Raw genomic sequence first — 19469 nt, 5'->3', positions numbered from 1 at the left:
TTATTCAGAGAACACAGAGGTGAAGGAATTATTCAGTTGAGTAGGCTTCAAACAGTGTAACTGACATATTGCTGCAAAAATATTGCTGTTCTGGGCATAGTACAAAACCGTAGCTGTTGCAGTTGTTGTGCTCTCAAATAGTATAATGATACAGCAAACGAGAACAATTAATGTATCTTTATAGTCATGAAGAATAAGCAAAAAACGTTTACCATCAGTATGCAAAAAATGTTTATTGAGAAGCATTTCACCAGTGTTGTACTGGACCCTCAAATGTTGAGAAAACAGTGCTAAGGAACGCCTTACTATGGAGAATATACATGGGATGGGATTGAAAGGAGAAGAAAATAAGGAGTTTAGCTTAAGAGAAACATAAATGACCTGGAAACAGAATTGTCAGAAATGTTAATGTCAGATAAGAAGATATTTGTAAAGATACGGTGTATCAGGGAATGTGGAATTGAGCTGCAAAGAGTGTCTTTTGGGGAAGTGGAATAGAAAGTATGTGGTAATGTGATGGAAATACTGCCTTGGGATGGTGGCATTGGATTGGGGTTAGGCAGATGCAGTTAGGCAGATGCAGGCATTTTGTTTTGTTGCATTCCACGCTGGTTTTAGTGGACAAGTAGCACATTTATCTTTACTCTTGGAGTTAGTTGCCTTCTCCTGCTAGATGAATTAGGCTTAGTTTTCTTTTTAAATCACTGATGTGTTTAACTTTGTAACCTGTGGGTAATGTGATATTTGAAGTTCGGTTCTTCATGTGCTCTGTGCCTGCCTGTGCACCTGCCTCCTGCACCTCCCTGCTTGGTACTGGGAGAACACTGAGTTCAACAGGAGCTTTGTAAAGGTTGGGCTTTGGTTGTCTTTAGTATTGGTTTAAGTACTGCTTCACTGAGTTAATTCTTCTATTCTTCACAAAACAATCCTGTTTTGGTGCCCATCCTTTGTGAAAAATGCCTGAAAGCACTCAGAATCCAACTGTCAACAGATCAAGAGAGCTACAGCTGTAGTTTGAAAGCTCCTACCCATTCTAGCTGTTGGACAGCTTATGGTTAGAGCAGACTTGATGTGGAATCACATATGTCTGGTGAGCAGGACAGACCCTGCACGGTGTCCCTGCAGACTCACACAGGTACATCTGCATGCCTCAGTGTAAGCTGGGCCTGCTCTCATGGCCACGTGCCCTGCGGTGGCTTTGACCAAGTGCTGCCAGCTCCATGCTGGGTGGGCATCCTGTGCTCATCCAGCAGCTCCCTGCCTGTGGGCAGAGGCTGGGAGCTGGGGCAGCTGGCTGCAGTTTCTGCCTGTCCTGTAAGTTCGATCTTCGTGTGCTGAGGTTGTTTTTCAGATGACTTAATTCTAGAACGAGATGGTTATTTATTCAGTAAGATGGTTATTTATTGTAATATGGTTATTTAATCTGCAGACGTTGTATGATTATTTGGAAGAGGCAGTGTTACTTTTGCCCTGAGCATTGTTCCATCTGTATGGTGGCAACAGAGGTGAGTGCAGATGTTGGTGCTGCTTGTTTGCACCGCTGCATGGGGTACAAAATGGAATTCATAGGTTGTGCTTTTCTTGAAGGTGCTGATAAATGTGAATTATTACTTGATACTGAATTTCTTTTTGGTAGGAGCATGATTAAAACAGGCAAAAATATTACAGAAACTACTACTACTACAGCACTACTAATTTTTCTTCATAAAGGCCAAATTATCTGGCAGGTAAATGGCTGACAAGTGATATTCTGTTTGATAGTTGTTACCTTCCTGAACTAATTCTTCACCCATGCCCTTCCTGTTCGTCTCCTCCCTTTCCCCTGTTCCTGCCCTCACTTATTTAGATTTATGGATAGCATCTGTCTTATACCAATGTTAATTCTGCCGTCTTTAGGAATTCTCTGAGATGCATGGCAGTGCTGCCCTATCTAATAGTGTTTATAAGATCTTGCATTGATGATTGATAGTTCTTCCTATGAAATGAACTGTCTTCAGTGTTTCAAGTGGAATTGGATAGTTGGCAGTGATGGCGACATGTTTTCTTCCATGTTTCCAATGGTTGTTTGATTAGAGTGCAGGTTTTTGGGCATTAGTGTAAGGGTCTTATTTATGGGAGGTGCATTGTTATCCCTCATCACAAGAGTGTGAGCTCCCCATATCAACTTTGTCCTGACTCGAGGCTCATAAAGCTGTAGTTGGACCAAAACTTCGTTTTGCTCTTGTGTGTGTTGGTGGAGAGGAAAAAAGGCCCAGGGAAGGTGTTCACAGTACGGCAGTCAACTTCAAAGTATTTAGTTAGAATGGATATTTTACTCCAAGCTTCCAAGAAGTGTTCTCTTACCATAATTCTAGTGGCAGTTGTTCTTTAATGCACGTTGCTTCTCACCTGGTGGTGAGGTGCTTCCCAGGAAAGGTGCTGAGAGCTGCTGGGGATGGGGGGTCAGAGCTCCCAGCCTGCAACACAGTGTGGGTACAAGAACTTCAGCCTGGGAGTGTTGAAGGGAACGTGCTACAGCATTGCAGTTGTCCTTCAGTGTAAGCAGCGGCACCTGGGCAGCTTGGCTGTGCTGGATGGTCTGTGCAGTTCCTTATGTTTGACCAGCTCACCTTAAGTATTTCCATTCCTGCATTATGTATCCATAGCTGAAACTACAGATGCTTAGCTGAAACTAACTCATACCCTCCAATAAGCCCTCTTGCCATCAGCACTTGTGGCATTTTGCTGTTAAGTACAGTAGTGTCCAGTCACATCAGGGAGAAGAGTGTGGATTTGGATCGTTCATGTTTTTGTACATGGCCAAACCATGTGAAGTTCGAGCCTCCAGAAAAATTTTCAAAGGGTTGCACAGTGTTCTTAGCAACAGGGGCTTAAACTTAAAAATTCCTTTTTCTTGTCTTGTACCATTGATTGAGAACACCGTGGTGTTCTCAGGGAACTGTACAAAGCTTGTCTTGTCTGGAGGGTAAGTGGGAGGTTAATTGCCTATTTTCAAGAGTAAGTTAATGAAAATGTTGTCTTTTAAAATGAATAATGGCTAAATATTTGCAAATATTTCTGATAGATATTTTTTGAGTATAGGCCTTCTGCAGACAGATTTCTCTGCATGTCATCTTGCTTGTAGCTGTAGAACCACGAGCAGCATTTGTTGCTAACCACCGATACATCAGCTGATGAGTTATTGCCTGGGTTTGTCCCCTGACTGCCCCTACGCCGTGTCTTGTAAGATTTAGAGTTCATTGGAGGAGAACTGTGGAAGCCTCCCTGAAGCACGAAACAATGGCCGTGGGTTAAAGGGAGATGGAGCAAATGTAAAAAAGTCCAGCTCGTGCCTTTCCCTGATCAGTCAGGGATCGTAAAGGACGCAGGGAGCCTGTGCTGCTGTACTGCGTTAGAGCTGCAGTGTGGAGTGCTGGATGTGTGCTGATACTCAGAGGTTTTGAGAGCTCAGCTTGTTCAGAGGCATCGACCTGCTTCTTTCTCCCCACAGCTGAGTACAGGTAGCACTGGGGCTGACATAGCGGCAGAAGTTCTGTCTTCTGTAATGTGCCTGGGTAAGAACACGGAGGTGAACATTTTCTGTTCCAGCTCTGCAGTTTTCTTTGGGGTTTGGTTTGTGGGTGGCCATTCTTCATTCTGTTCTGAAGCAGTTTGATTGACGAATAGGTAACTTGCATCCAACACGAGACTTTTTTTTTTCATGTGTAAAAGTTTGTGAAAGATTTGTTTTAAATGAGTAGAAATTATTATTAAAAAAATATTTTCAGTCTTTCTTAGTGATGTTTTTCATGAATGACTTTATTAAAAATGCTCAAGTACCGAAATTTGCTGGGTAAGAGCAGAGATTTGCTAAATGTGGGATAACAAATGTTTTTCACCTTAAGTTCTCCTTGCTCTTTTGCAGAGTGCCCCTGTGCCCCTCTCCCATGGTGGCTGCAGGATTGCACTGGTGCTGGTTTCACTCTTGTGGCATTAAGGGCAAATATGAATGCAAGTCATGTGGTCTCTCACCTTTTTCCCCTTCCTTAGAAGTGCAGGATGCTTGTTACCTACCTGTGCGTAGCTGCTGTGTGTTACTGATGCTGCTTTAATCAAGCACAAGCAGTTTCCAGAGAACATCTTGAAGGCATATTGTTTCCTTGGGGATTTATTGCATTTGCAGCATCGCACCTCTGTTCCTGCTGCTTACAGAATATGATTATCAGCCATTAGTACTGAATACTTAAGCATGGCCACTGCTTTCCTTCTCATCTGTGATTTCCCTGCTGCTCGTTGTGAAGGATGCCTCCCCAGCCTTGTGCAGTTTTGTTCACCTTTCATGCTCTTTGTTGATTCCTGTCCTTGCAGTTCCAATATGAATTCTTTCCAATTCTGCTGACAGAAACGTTGGTAGGGTTGGTTGCTTGTTTACAAGATGTTCTTCCTACAAAATGCTTCATTTTTCCTAAGTAAAAGTTCCTTCTTTTTTTGCTAGTGATCAGTCAATGTCTTTGAGAGGAATTTATGTGTTTAGGGGATTACAGTGTCAATTTCTCCCTCTGCCCCATTTGATCTTCAGTTGTGTGCTCTAGAAAATGGAAAAATCTCATCCAGAGTTTTGGACTTCTACCTTTGTGTTGCTTAGATTAGAACTGCTAACAAGTAATAAATTATCTTGTGCATGACAGGCAGCGTCACATATGAACACATAAATTGCTGTTTCAAATCCAGTAGTTTAAATTCTTTTGTACTTAGAATCACCCTTGTGCATTTTCCTGCTGTCCTGCAGGTGGATGTTTTAAACCCTTGGTGCTTGTGTAAGACAAGATTGTGATTTCAGAATACAGATGCTTTAATAACCACGTGTAGTCTGTTAGCTGGATCTGAGCGTTGGACATCACGGACAAAACTTAGGTTTGTTCTTTTCATTTCAGCACAGCTAATCGTCCTAGTGCCTGGGTCTTGATGCCTTAATAGGTGAAGGCTTGGCCCAAATGTACAGCCATGGCACTTTGTTTTCTCTGCGTTGACGAATGCTAGCTTCCATTTGGTGTGGAAAAGGGGAACCCCCAATGGCATTGCTTTCTGCTGGCTCTCCAGAGGTAGAACTATTTTGATACAACAATTTGTTGGAGAGTTCTTGAAGTGGAAAATGTTTGCTCCAAGGAATCCCCCCATGTGTAAAGTGAATGATAAATACTTTCTTAGGGTCATGGGAGAAAGTGAAATAACGTATCTGCCTCTGAAAGTAATGCTGAGCAGTTGTCTTTATTTTTTTTCTTTTTTTTTTCCTTCCCCTCTGCAAAATTCATTTGCCTTCCATACAAATGGGGAGGAGTTGATTCCTGGGGGAAGTCAGGTGAAGATATGCTGACATCATTAATAATCAGAGGGAAAGCAACTTAAATTTTCTCCCTAAAGCATTCTTATATACTGAGTTGTGCTGTAATGCGCAAATAAATGTGGAAATAGCATAAAGGATAATTCTGCTTTCACTGCTGTAGACTGCTGCTTGTAGTCTGTAATCATCATGCACTTAATACATCATTATATGGTCCAGTAGAGAATGGCATAGCATTATTTTGCTTGTGAATAAGTGATCAGTATTTGGATACATTGGAGAGTGACCTGATGCTGTTCTCTTAGGCGTGAAGTGGTCAGGTGTCCTTCCTGAGCCTGCTGTTGTTGTAGACTGCATGAAATGCCAGAACTAGTGTATCAAGCACATCTCAGGCTGTAAGGTTGCTTTATGAACAACACTTCTGATGAAGTACTTTCTGTTTCTTTGTGTCACTACTACAAAGGTGGCAAAGGCTGTTGTAGGGCTGGTCTCTGGCAGTGTTTACTGCATGCTCATTGAGCACTAAGGTTTGATACCTGTTTTTTGGCACTTCCTGTGCTTTGTTATTCTGATTAATGAATGTGGATCTTAATTAGAATTGATTCCCTGGGAGACATGGGCAGAGTCTGGTCAATCAAAAGGTATCTTTGTTTCTTCAACCTTTTTTAGTTTCAGACGGTGGTTGCACTTCATACTGGTGCATTCTGCTGTTAAAGCTGTGGTGGTTTTGCCATTCTTGTACATTACACATCCTCCAGTTGCTCTAGCTCAGTCCTTAGACCGTTGCTTAACACGTAGGCTCAGTTCAGGAGCAGTAAGTGAATTACTGCCCGTTCCACAGCTGTGCTTCAGCTCCTGAGCAGTGCAGAGCAGTGCCTTGCTGCCCGCTCTTACCTCTGGTCCTTCCTGCAGCTGCAGCTCACCGAAGAGGAATTCACTGGTTTGTAGCTTGCTGAGCTCACCTGCGAGTGGAGCTTGTATACCTTTCTGCTTTTATTCTGCCTTGTTTACACACGAGGCTGTTTATTATACAATGTCCTGCGGTTCTAGAGTAGTTTTAATGCTTAGCGTATAAAGTCCTAAGTTAATTCACATAGTAATAAAATTTATGTTCTGTAATTAGTTTTTTTGGCAGGCATCTGTTTCACAGTAATGAATTGGTAGCAGTTCCTAAAATGTCTGTTGACTGTCTAGAGAATTGTAGGAGAGCTGGCATTCTTAAAATGTTTCTTAGAACTGAAAGAAGTGGGCTGCTTTATTTTAATTCATCTTTTCTCAGAAGGAAAAATCCCAGACTTTTCAACTGAACTGAAAATGAGTTGTTTGGTAGATTATTAGTATTTTTTTTTCTTTCATGGCTGAATTTAAAGGGTAATAGCTCTCTCTCATTGTTGAGTCCATCTTTAAATAAAGAATATTCTAAAGATGCAGGTAGTGGTTACAGTTCCTTAACATGTACTCCCCACCCTCCCCCCCTTCCTCCCCCCACCCCAAAAAAAGCAGCAGTGGCACAGTGTTATCTATTATCCATTTGTCTGTTCAACTCTTAACAGCAGTTAGAAAACCATGGCTCTGCTCGCAGGTTCATTTTAGGTTGCTTGCAAGACGAAATTCATAGCATTTAATGATGTAGGATTTTCATACCCTAGGGCAAGATTATAGTAAGTGGAGGTCAAACTGAACAACCGCCAGACCTAATTTACACTCAGATAAAAATGTTCTTGTCTAACAATTAGATTGAATGCTATTACCTCTTTCCCTGACTCTTGCTAGAATTTGGTGTATATTGTTTAAAGACCAAGGCAGTCTGATGCCAAGGAAATATGCTCTGATGGAATATTAGTTTGTGAAATTGCACGGGATCAGCTATCCATGTTAATGGCCCCCTAGTGTGCTTGTGCTGGAGGGGCTGGGAGATTTAATCCAGATAGGATGCTCTCTTAATATACAAACTCTTCTTAATGTACCATCGGCCATGCTGGAAGAAGTCTGGAGAAGAGATGGCCTTTTAAATGTATATATTTGAGTCTTCCCAGACAGATCTGAATCATTTGTTTCAGTAGAATTCAGTAGAATAGTTTCTTCCTCAGATCAATTGATGGGCTCATAAGCAGTGTTTTGCCTCCTCTGTATCTGGTCCTGACCAATCTCTTAAGAGCTTTCCCATACAGGTTAGCTGAGGAATGACACCTCATGGGTTACTGTGATTCCATTTGGTGTTGTATTTGAGTAACAGAAGTAAGGGAAAGGTGATAAATATATCAGTCAAAACATTCGTGTTTTGATAACTAAATATCGTGTAGTTTTTTTTTGGTCAGCTAATGTTAACTTTCTGTGATCTGTACATGTAGAAGATTCATTTAACTTCTGTAAAACTTCAAGAGCAAACCTATCTAGAAGAAGATACACTTGTAATCCTGGTTAGTATTACTGCAGCAAGAAATTCTGTGCTGCTGCCTTACTGTAAGAGCAACTCTCAGCACTAAGTGGCTTTTTGAGTAAGCAGAACACAGAGGTGGCAGTTTGCATTGCTGGTGTCGGAGATCAGTGCAACAACTTACAGCTCATCCAGCGTTCACATGAAATCAGTGTCTGGAGCTTTGGGAAAAACTGACTTTGTGATGCTTGAGAGTGTGTGTGTGTGTGTGTGTGTGTGTGTGTGAAGGTACCTGGTCACTGACCTTACTTCAGTTATTGTGCTTTAGTCTTCCTTTTCCCCACCATGAATAGCTCTAGCTCCTTGGTAACAAGCTATACGTAATTGATTTTTTTGTGTTTTTAAGTAGACCTTGGTTTCAGTAGCTGCAAAATTGGTATAAGCAGCAAATAATTTTGAAGAAGGGTGAGGTTAAAACCATTTATTTGCATTAAGTGTTATGGTTTGGTTCTAGAATCTGAGTGGTGATCAGGAGCTGTTGGTGGGAATAGGCTGCTAACAACATCTGTTAGCCATAAGTCAGAGCGGGGCTGCTGAGTTCAGCACAGGAGTAACAAATAGTCGTGTAATTGATGGCTGGCTAATTAAGTCGCACAAACGCTGCTCTTGAATAACAACATGGGGAAATTCAGCTAGATTAATTTTGTGTTTCAGAAATTTAAACATGTGGTTTAGAGAAAGTGGATTGGCTCTTATTTAAGTATTGCATAATTTCAGTGATAAACAAGATTAAAAAGGAGTAGAAAGATGAAAATCATCTAAAAGAATTTTTTCCCATTCGAAGTCATCTCTCTTCTTCACAAATGTTTAAAGTACTTGGAATTACTGCTTACTGAGAAAAGTTAAGGAAACTAAAGCAGGGCTGAGAAAGCCCTGTGCACTCAATAGAATGCTGGTCTTCAGCAGCTGAGCTGAAGTGAGGAGGTGGGGAGATGTCCTTGGGGCAGAGCACAGGAATGCAGGGCAGGAAGGCAGGTAGTTGGGAGACTGCAGAGATTGTTGGGGAAGATGAGGTGGGAGATGCAGCATTCGCACTCCAACAAATTCTTCTGACAATCGTTAGAAATAATTTCAGACTGGTAGATCAAATGCAGTCATCAACTGGACGCCACAAGATGTGAAACATCTCTGATATTAAATAAGGAGAGGCTGCAGTGGGCAGCAGCAGCATCTTTTGGTGCGAGGGCTGGGCGGGCAGCTCCAGGTTCTCCTGCTGGCTCCAGGCACACAGCTGGCAGTTTTGCAGCCTCTTTGCAGGGCGCCACGCGTGCAGCACAGTGGGACTTGTCAGCTCTTCAGTTCTCTGTGTTTGAGTTCGGGACGTTTGCCTCAGTTGTCACCAGAGATGGTCTGTCGTTAATAGATGTTAGCTTCAGTTGCCACTAGAGATGATCTGTCATTAATAGATCCGACTGCAAACCAGAGCATGTGAAATGTGAAAACTTGTTCTCTTTTTTCGGTGGTATGATATTTGGCCTAGTTGGCTAATTTTCCCCAAGGCAGTGAAAATGGTAAAAACGGCAGTTCACATTCTTTGCTTACACCTGAACCTGCATTTTTGTTTCAGCTGTAAGACAAGACAGCCCAAAGCCCTGAGCAGCCAGCTTTCGGACTTCTCTCACCAGTGAGGTGGGTGCTGGGATGCGATGGGTTCCTGCTGGTCCCCAGACACCTCTGTGTGTCACGGCATCCTGCCTCGTGCCCCTTGTACCCAGCACGGGTGGCTTGTTGGAGCCATGTGGTGTGCTGCTCCTTGCTTCCTTGCTTTTTAGAGGTTGAAAGCAGGAGTAAGAGAGTGAGCATGCCCTGCCTCATCTCATCTCAGTAGCTCCTCCTGCACTGCTGAGCTAGTGAGTGCAACAGTTGTGACTTTAAACATGTATTCTGTGTATTCAACATTGCTCAAGCAAAACAGGTAGAGAAAACAGAATATGATACTTCCATGGTGCAACCAGTAATTTTTTAACAAAATCTAAATCTAGCTGTAGGCTATAGCTCCCTTCCGAAGGAGGAGGGAGCTACTAGCTAGGTTTATTTACGTCATGAATTTGTAAGGATGCATTTTTTGGTACTTTTTTTTTTCCTTTTTACATTAAATGAAGAAACCAAAGGTTGGTTTTGGTTGATTTAACAAGCTGTACGTTTTTGTATTTTAGATCTGTATGGAGTGGATGCTCCTGTATCCCTTAGGTGCCTAATGCATTGCATTTGAGAGACTGATGAGAAGATAATTTCAGGACAAGGCTCTCTGACCTTTGCTTCAGAATATTTTATACACATCAGGAGTTTCTCATTATTTGTCAGCTTGCTTATTAAAATGAATTTAGTCTGTAAGAAATTATTCGGCTACTTCATGTTAGCTCTTACAATACAGGCATGGTATATCGTAGCTCTCACACTTAGTGCAGTTTGTTACCTGCCACAAATTAGCAATTACGGAGTTGGAACAACTTACTGATTTGAATAATGCCAGTATTTTTGCAGTGTTTTTAGGATGTATCCAAGTGGGCAAGCAGACATCCTCTGGATGTTCAGTGGGTTTCAGTAGCTAACTCTAGGTCTCTGTAAAAGAGATTCCAGCATCAGTTGTCTCTCTCAAAGTTCTTGTAAGAGCATTCTGTTATAGGCTAAATAAAGGAAAAAGAAGATGCTCTTTAGACTTGGTGATATGTGTTTTTCACCCATTAATGGATTATTATCGTTCCACATTGTTGGGTATATTCAGTTCTCTAAACTGTGTGGGGGAAAGTCATGCGTATCACAACTGCTGTTTCATATAAAATTAGTATTCAGTGCTGAAAATCTCCGAACAAACCCATTGGGATTTTAGCCCAAATGTTATGAAGTAGAACAGGAACAAAATGTTGAGTATTAAAATCTTGATGTTGTGACTGAGGCTGTATGGAGCGCAGATGTTCTGAGGCTGGCAGAACTGCAGGGAGAAGTTTGTAGTGAAAGTAACAAGATTTTTACCTTTATCTCTTCCGTTTTAGGGGCTGAAAGAACTTTCGCATACTTGAGTGGTTGCTCGAATTTTTATTTTATAAGGATGATTATTTAGATTGATCCTTGGAAGAGCCATAATCCACTTAGGGAAAGGCTTAGCTTGTAGCTGTTGTGCTGCCTGGTCTGGATGTGGAAACATATTTATTCCTTCTTTCATAAATGCTCCTTTTTCCTTTCTAATGGGATAGGTTTATTTGTGCTATTTAGTTGTCTTCTGCACGAGCTGGCTTGTCATCTGAGTTGAGATGGTTCACCTTGGTGGTGATGGAATGGTGGTTTTTGGAATTTCACTGTAAGCAGACTTTAGCATTACAGCAGCAAGGCTGCTGGTGCCCACAGTGATCCAGCAGAGCTTCCTGAGGACAACCCCCCAACCAGTCCTGGCCATGGGTCAGGTGAGCCGTGGGGGAGCAGAATGGTGCACAGGGAAAGGGAGCGCACTGATGGCTCAATGAGCATAAGGAAAACTGGGGTTTGTCTTCGGTCTGTGCTTGCTTCTTTATCTTACACATCAAGGATACCTATATGGTTTTCCCATTCGTTTTCAAAAGTTAGGATCTAGAGTGTAAGTATGGGGAGGAACACTTGATATTGCCACTGTCTGTGCTGGTGAAAGCTGCCCCTAAGCGTCCAAATCTTCAGAGTGTATCCTAGAAGAAAATGTGAGGAAGTCAAAGTGCACATACAGATGTGCACTGAGTTGGACTTGGTGGGTGTGTTGCTTCTAGAGAAGGCAGAGACCAGTGAAGGGACAGGGTCTGCTGCAGGTGGGCCTTGGCTGCGGTAGGGAGATCTGGATTTGTTTGAGTAGTTTGTGGATTAGTTCATCTGGAGACTCAAAAGTATCAGTTGGTCCCATGCTGAGGGTTCTTTTCATTTTTCTTCAGACTCAGACAGTTGCAGTTTGACTTCTGCTTACTCTTTGGTGCTTGTTTCTGTGCTGGACTTGGTCTCTTTAGTTGTCATCTGGAAGCAGTTGAGCTGTTTTTATGTAGTGTTGAAGCTTTGCTAATAAACTGGTGGATCTGAGCTGACGAAGCACAGAACCAACCTGTGCTTTGCTTCTCTCCTGCTGCAGAACACTCAGGGTGGGGAAATGTGGGCTGTCCACGTGCTGGAGAAGCTGGCTTGGGAGCTGTGGTGGAAGGATTTTACTTTGCACTTCTCAGTAGCTTCATTTTGGAGGCGTTTCTTGTGTTTGTAAAGCTGGCAGTGTCTCCAAGTAGCAGTGATGCTGCTGTGGCATGTACATGTAGCCTCCCTCCTAGATCTTACAGCTGAACACAGTTGTTGTTAGGCCCAAACTGCCTGCTGACCTGGGCTTTTCAAAGAAGAAAATCTCTGTGGCAGCAGGGAAAGCTGAGCTTCCAACAAAGTGAGACAACTTGCAGGCTCACAGCGGTCAGTGGGAGCACAAGAAAAAGCAGAGTTTGCTGGATGGAATGCCTTGTCTGCTGGAAACCCAACTGCTGCAGGGTGCTGCCATCTCACACCATTGCTGGCTGTACATGGAAGCAGTGCGTGTTCCGTTCTTGTGTCCTGCTGCCTAGCTGGCTATCACCTGCTCACTGCGGACAGTGCTTTAGCTCTAGCTTTGGCAAGAGCCAATGTCTTCATGGGTGATGCATTTCTGAAGAGTCTGTTTGCAAAGGGGCAAAGGAGCGTATGTTCTGTGTTCAGTTTGGAAACTGGGCATTAAGGCAGCTGCAAGGTGTGCTGGTTGTGTCATAAATTAGTGAGTGCTTCTAGTACTACTTTTGGCTTGTCAAAATAGGCATATGTGGCTTTTCTTCCTTTCTTTTTTTTTCAAACTTCGGTTGTCATCTGACTTGGCGGATATTCCTCCTAAGAGCCTCATTTTCCACTCAGTCGGACTGCAACATCTGGAAGCCATCTCTCCTTTGGCAGGAGGGATGTGGCAGGCACAATGAGGTGTAGCTTCTCCTTTTGTTATCTTTCCTTTGCCTTGTTAGGTACATCCAAACCAATTAAAACCCAGCTGGGAATTTCAGGTATGTTTTAGAGAAGCTCAGGGATGCTGTTGGGCAGAATAAGTAGAAAGTATTATTTCCTATGACGAGGGCAACTGTTGCATTTGTTGTACAGTTGATTCATTTTTCAGTATTCTGTAATGCCTGCATCATTTGTTTTAAACACTTCACTGGACAGTGTATATGAATAAATGCAGGCATAGGAACTTCATTTGGTTCAAACCCAAACAGTATTTACACAACGGAATAGCATTTCACTTACTGTGTTGAGGGAATTGATATTATTAGTGGTACTTTTATGAAAAATCATGACTGTGAAGCACTGTAGCAAACTCATTTCCTTTTAGAAGAGATATTCCAAATATTCATAGAATCTTTTATTTTATAAAAGCAGCAGAAGCCTAAAAAGTATTTGTAAGAGTGGGGCACCACTCATGATGTGAGGAAAGTCAGCGTTGGCAGTTGTTGGCTAGGGCAGAGGTCCCCATGTGCTGGTCACTAAAGTAAGCCTTTAGAGGTTGAAGAGTCAAACCGTTCATTTTAGGTTCTAGCATGACTTCTCTCACATCTTTGAACAGCCCCCTTCAATCTTTGAGCTCACTGAACTGTGGGAAAAAATGGCTTCTCTGTTGACCAGCTTGTGCTTTGTCTCTGGGGACCTGTGTTCTCCCACTGCTGGCTCTTTCCTGGCTGCTCTCCACCAGTGGCGAGCTGTGCTTTGCTCCTTGGGGCCGGTAAGAAGCAAACTGCTGTGCAGTTGTAATGGCAGCTCAGGAGGAAAAAGAAGGAGGGTGTGTGCTGGTGGGGTGGCTCTCTGAGGACGTGGGCCCTGGTGGTGCGTGGGGCTCTGCTGTGGGGCTGCAGATAGGAGCCCAGCTGGGCTGCAGGACCGGCCCCAGGGTCAGGTGGGAAGGTCAGCAGCGGTGTCACGAGGGCTCGGGTTGGCCATTCTTTCTCTTGGTGCTTTCTTTGGTCCCAGCTCTGTGGGTCTGAGCCACCCTGGTGCTGCAGCTTGGTTCGATGGAGAGCGAACCGCACAAAGATGAAATAATAAGGGTTTTGCTTTCAGAATTCTGTTTGCAGCTGAAGAGAAAGTTTTATAAAAGACAAAAGAAAAATGGCAGCTTGATGGCAGTAGGTTGTGAGGTTCTGTGTTGGGATGTTAGCTGTGCCCTGAGCTCTATGCTGCAAGCCACTGCTGTGCAGCAGACCCAGTCTGTGTGGGGCAGCGCGGGCTGAGGCTGCTGCATCGTGTGTGCTTGTGAAGCACTTGCAGGGCTCACTTGTTGGGCAAATGGCACAAAAATAGCCACGCATCTAACGGTTTTAATTGCATTATTGTTCAGTTTAGTCTTGATTATGCTATCGTAATATGATCAAACTGCTGATACAGTTAGAACTAAATCATGTTAAAGTGCGGTTGTTACAATATAGAGTGCTACTCGAAGTATGTTTTCTGTGTTTTACTCAAATGACCAAATTGCTTTACAGCTAGTTGGCTGTTGTTTAATTTTGGTAGAAATAATGCACACTTTCAGGCCTGTGGGGAACGCCAAGTGGGTGCTCAAAGTCTTGCTTAAAGATCCCTTCTGTAGTCTTCTTAGGAAGTTGAATGCAGATTATTTGTAATTAAAAAAAAAAAAAAGTATAATTATTTGGAAACAAATGAACCATATTTTATGAAAACAAATTCTGATTGCTCAGTACATATTGGGGGGCACACTTTATTTTATACCGGCTTTCTTCTTGTGAAACAACTCAAAGAAATTATTGGGAATACTTTTGGTCCTTGATGTAAATCTCGTCTGGCTGACATTTTAACTGTTGCTGCTGCATAATTGGTTCTGAAGAATCATCACCTCTCCTTCACGGACAGATAAATAATTCAGGGACAAACTTCTTCAGGCAGCAAACTGTTCTTCAGTCAGCTGAGAGCATCCTCCGAAGTCCTCTAATTTTCTGAATTAAGGAAGCAAGGTCTCTGCTTTTTATATATGATTAACTGAATTTCAGTGAAAAATCAATGCACCTCTGAGCAGTCGTTCTGCATTTCCTCAATCTTTGTCCTGACCGTGGAGCCATGTCCAAACTTTGTATCTCTTTGCTGTCCGGAAAATGAAAAGAGGTATCGCTCTGCTGAGTTACTTTGTAAAGAAAAGAGGGAAAGAGAGGGAAACAAATGGAACAAAAAAGGTGTGTGTGTATGGGGAACCCCTCAAAGCAGCCCCCCTTACCCTCCACCCAAATTGTTATACAGGCACACTCGTATTAGTGTGATTACACAAGAGTATAAAACCCAGGTTGTGGATCAGGTCTCAGGATTCGTTGCATTTTGTGTGTCTGTCTGTGCTGTTCGTATGCGTGCTCCCGTGCTGAGGGCTGCTGGCTGGGTGGTGCTGGTGTTTCCTTGGCCTGCTGGTGGCAGGTGGCTCAGCACCGGCTGCTTGCTGTGTCAGCCTCTGCTGGGTCACAGCATTTCACCAACAGATTTGAGTTGACTGCACCTACTTTGTGTTTTGGGGATAAGTACGTTTTGACATTTAGAACAGATTTCCAGTGGAGGCACATGGTGCTTACGTAGCTCATGCTTGGCACTTCCTTCAAACAGTCAGATTTTTAAATAGAAACTGTTGCACGTTGAGCTAGCAAGGTATTAGTGCTCCTGCGCTCCTTTTGTCGATCCCCTGTTGTTTAGTTCACAGACATATCGTTAGCAAAATGCCAAAGGCTGCTGCAGTAAGGAGCTGCCTTGCTTCTACGAAGAAAGCATATCTTGAAACTTTTCTGCTCCCAGAGCCTGCCTGTACAGCAGGAGCGAGGTGCACGTCTGCCATGGAATCAGCCGTGTGCGTGCATTAATTTCAGGAAGAGGGGGATCTTCCGGCGTCCTTCTGTAATTGAAATATACATCTGAAGGAAATGTGCTGCAGTATTATTGCTGTTTTGGCAATCTGTTATGAATTTTATTGCAGAGAAATAACTGGGTCAACCTCTGGCTGACCTGTCTCCTGGAGTTCCTTCAGTTAGCTTGAGGCTAGAGCTCCACCTTGTGATCTTTCAGCAGGATACATTTTCTTTTTATAGTTAATAATTTAATTATGATTTCACAAAGTTGAATGACTCCTGAAAGTTTCCGTAGTCTGAGAGGTTTCATCATCTGCTTAGGAAAATTAAAGTTGAGATCCTATGAACATACAAATATGCAAATATATATATATGTATATACATATATATATATATATATATGAAGAACTGCATTTTGTGATGCACTGGAGGTGGATTTAACTTACTAAAAGGATGTGCTTTTCATTGCATGTCAGTAGGCTATGGGGGATTTCCAGGTTTGGGATGGGATCTGCATGAATGTCACCTTCCTGCTTTCAGCCTGCTCTAGGAAGAGCTTGGTATTTCAGAAACTGAAATGCTCTGCTTCTGTGAGCAGTTCTCATTTCTCACCAGTTTCCCAGGCCAGGGCTGTGTGTGGCCCATCAGAGCCGCCCAGCAGGGCATGGCCAGTGGCACTGCTGGGAGCGGGGTGCTGGGGAGAGGCTGGCCCAGTGTCAGAGAGTGCTGGTGAAACTGGGATGCGGCGAACTTCAGGGTCAGCACGCGGCTCTTCGTAGCATGTGGCCTTGTTGTGGCATTTCTTGTGTGGAACATCATGGCAGCTGCATTTTGGGTTCAAAGTCAGTGGAAGTGTTCATGGGAAAAAATAGTGATTAGAGTAACACAGCAGACAGGCTCCTTTCAGGCAGCTTCCTTTAGGCCCTGCTGGTTGGGGTCACTGGACTGGCCTGGCTGCCTGCCACAGCTCTGGGACTTTCCTGGGGCCCTTACAGCTGTACTGGGCACTGTTGGGGCCTGGGCTTCCTGCTGGAGTTCCCTTACAGTCTTACCTTGTGTATTCTTGCAGGGCACTCACCTAAGTACAGTTCTCCATTAAGACCAGCGCCACGTTGCACTCATGAAGGCCAAACTTTTTCTTCTTCCTTCAAGAGGAATTCTCTGAACGTTAACTCTTAGTTGTTAAACTGTTCAGCCCCTAGAGGACCGTGGTGTTTCTTACCTGTTCTTGTGCCCTGGCGGTGCCATTTTTCCTGTCTTGTTCTGTTGCTTGTCCTGAGATGAGCGATTGGGTATAAACCACAGGCAGCAGGTTTCATGGTTTGGTCTGACTTGTTGACTTAGAAAATGCAGTTTGGTCATTTGCCCGGACTCTCATGTACTTTTGTTACTTTTTTTCTTTACAGTATTCGTCTGACTCTCAAAAAACAGACTTACACAGATGATACAGTTGGAATAATTATAATCCTGAGCGTGGAGCATTGCATCATGCATGCAAGGAGCAGATGACTGTGCTGACACCAGTGCTTGCCCCGCTGGTGGCTGCATGCTGGGTTCCCCCCTGCAGAACCAGCCCGTCTGGGTGATTTGGGATAGAATAGAATTCTTGGGATGTGTTCTGCCCCGTGTTAGTGGGGAGCTACAGCAGATGGTGCTGACTGACAAGCCCTCGGGAGATGGGCGGCAGCCATTCCCAGGCAGGTTGATGTCCTGGCTGGATGCAGTCCAGGCCCGGGGACAGAAGCGCGATGTGCTTTGTGCTGTAGGCAGGGGCCCTGGCAGCAGTGATAGTGCCCTGCAGGAGCTGTGCTTTGAAAACGTTGATCTGTGTTCTGGCTGCACTTGGCTGTGGCGTTTGTAGGCTGTCTGGGGGTTCTCCTGCCTACCCTGAACTTCCCTTCACAGCTGTTTGTTTCCAGTCTGGTTTTTGTCTCCACATTTTGTATCCGTATGAAATGTGAAGAAGCAGAATGAGATAAGTTTAGGGTTGATGGTTTCTCTCAGCTCTTCAAATTCTGGAAGCTGCAGTGGCCCCTAGCATTCACACACAGCATTTGCAGGAATAAATGTGCAGCCTTGATCTGTGTGTTGGGCTGAAATGCAGGCTTGGAATCACTGCTGCCAGACAGCAGGCAGAATGTACTTAGCATGCCGAAGTGACATCCTTCCCACACATACCTCATCAGCCCAGCATGCTGCACGGTCAGCAGTTTCCAGCTCTGAAGGTTCCTCTCCTTGCTGTTGTGACTTCAAACACCTGAATCTTGGGCTTCACTGATCTGCATGGAATTTATCTTGAGGGAGGCAGATGGCATAGGAGGTTTCGGTATGCATGGTGCAGTTTCATATTTGAAGCATTCAGTGATTTCTTTTCCTCCTAAGGATGGGAAAGTGAGTTAAATAAAATGAAAGAGGAACTGATAATATTATAAAAAACTTGAAAAACGAGGATTTTGCAGTCTTAAGTTTTCATGGTAAGGTGTTATGCTATTTCTGAAGATTTTCTTTCTTATAATTTATAGGCAGTATTTTCCTCCTTGATGTTGCTTGAGGCATGTCAATTGCTTTACATGTTCAAACTGTTAGAAGCCCAGATTGTTGGCTCTTAAGGGAAGGCAGTGAAGTAGCTTGTTGGGTTATAAGGACTTTAAGAGAGCCTGTCTTTGCACTAAGTGTTGGCCAGGTTTACACCTTGGAGAAGAGGAGTTGATGTGCGTAATGTCCTTAGGGGTGCTCACACTGGGCTTTAAGTTTAGCATCAGTTCTGCTTTTTGGTTTGTTCAGCCACGGTGTCTGAGTGCTGATGGTAGAGCCTGGGCTCTGCAGAGAGCGGCACTGAAGTTCAGACTTCAGTCTAGGACAGACTTAGGAAAAAAAGTTACTTTCAAAGCATAGGTGGAAACCTTTTGAGATGGCTCATACTGTTGAGAAAAACTTTTTGTACTTAATGCTGTTGTATTTCTTTTTACTGCGACTCTCCCAACGTTTGTGGAGGTGCTTTTCAGGAGGATCACGGGAAGGGTCAAAAACACAGCATCTTAAAGAGGAAAAGCCTTGGTTGGAAACAGTGGTGTGATTGAATGTTTTCTGTTTCCAACTTTTCTACTTCTTCATATGTGGGGGGGAGAAAAAAATAAGAACTGTATTTAATTTTTTATATTTTTTTTAATTGCAGAAGTTGACTGCTACAAAGGAAGAAAGGAAAGTAAGCTTGTGCTTCAGCCTGGTTTTTGAATATCTTTCTAATACAGTGGTGTTCCAGAAGATGATAAAGAAATGATAGCAGCTCCAGAAATACCAACTGATTTTACTCTCCTCCAGTAAGTGCTTCCAGAATTTTTAGTTTCATTTAGATGGTTTAAACTTTCTGGTGTGTGCTGCTTAGTGGTAAGAGCTGCGGCTGGTTGTTTCCCTTGGAAACAAAATAGAGGAATAGGGTTCTAGATCGTTTTTCTTGTTGAGAAGTTGATGAAAATAAAGCATTGTTAGAGTTCTTTCTTGAGCATTTAGTGGTGAATAAAACAGTTTAGAAGCGCTTGGTTTTTGTTAATTGTTTTTAAATCAATTTTTAATCTTTGCTAATAGAAAACAATCATGATCAACTTTTTGGTCTTGTGGCTTTGGGATTGAAGGTATTGAGTAAGAAACACTTTGAGGGGTAACAAAAATTCAAAGTTCCCTCTTCATAGGGAGTTGAAACCTTGGAGTATTTACCCTTGGCAACCTGCCCCAGTTGCTCATTTACAACCCCAAATGCCAAGTGTGTTTGATGGGACCGCTAAGCTTCCTCCAGTTCTTAAGAATAGGTATTAAAATTTACAGTATTTTAAACCAATAATTATTTCATTTCTGTATTCAAAATGTAAAAATG

The 19469-nt window shown here is 43.2% G+C and overlaps 1 protein-coding gene across 6 annotated transcripts in view; it reads left to right on the top strand.

Moving 5' to 3' along the window:
• Positions 1 to 19469, top strand: part of STAG2 (stromal antigen 2) — a 70391-nt gene that overhangs the window by 13992 nt on the left and 36930 nt on the right. For all 6 annotated transcript variants that reach the window (XM_048959394.1, XM_048959388.1, XM_048959391.1 and 3 more), the window contains one exon: positions 18774 to 18918. In XM_048959394.1, the coding sequence (XP_048815351.1) occupies positions 18875 to 18918 (44 nt within the window). In that variant the 5' untranslated portion in view covers positions 18774 to 18874. The remainder of the gene's footprint in view (positions 1 to 18773; positions 18919 to 19469) is intronic.

The sequence above is a fragment of the Lagopus muta genome, chromosome 13 (assembly GCF_023343835.1).
Source record: "Lagopus muta isolate bLagMut1 chromosome 13, bLagMut1 primary, whole genome shotgun sequence".
Taxonomy (NCBI): domain Eukaryota; kingdom Metazoa; phylum Chordata; class Aves; order Galliformes; family Phasianidae; genus Lagopus; species Lagopus muta.
This window is presented reverse-complemented; position numbering and strand designations above follow the sequence as displayed.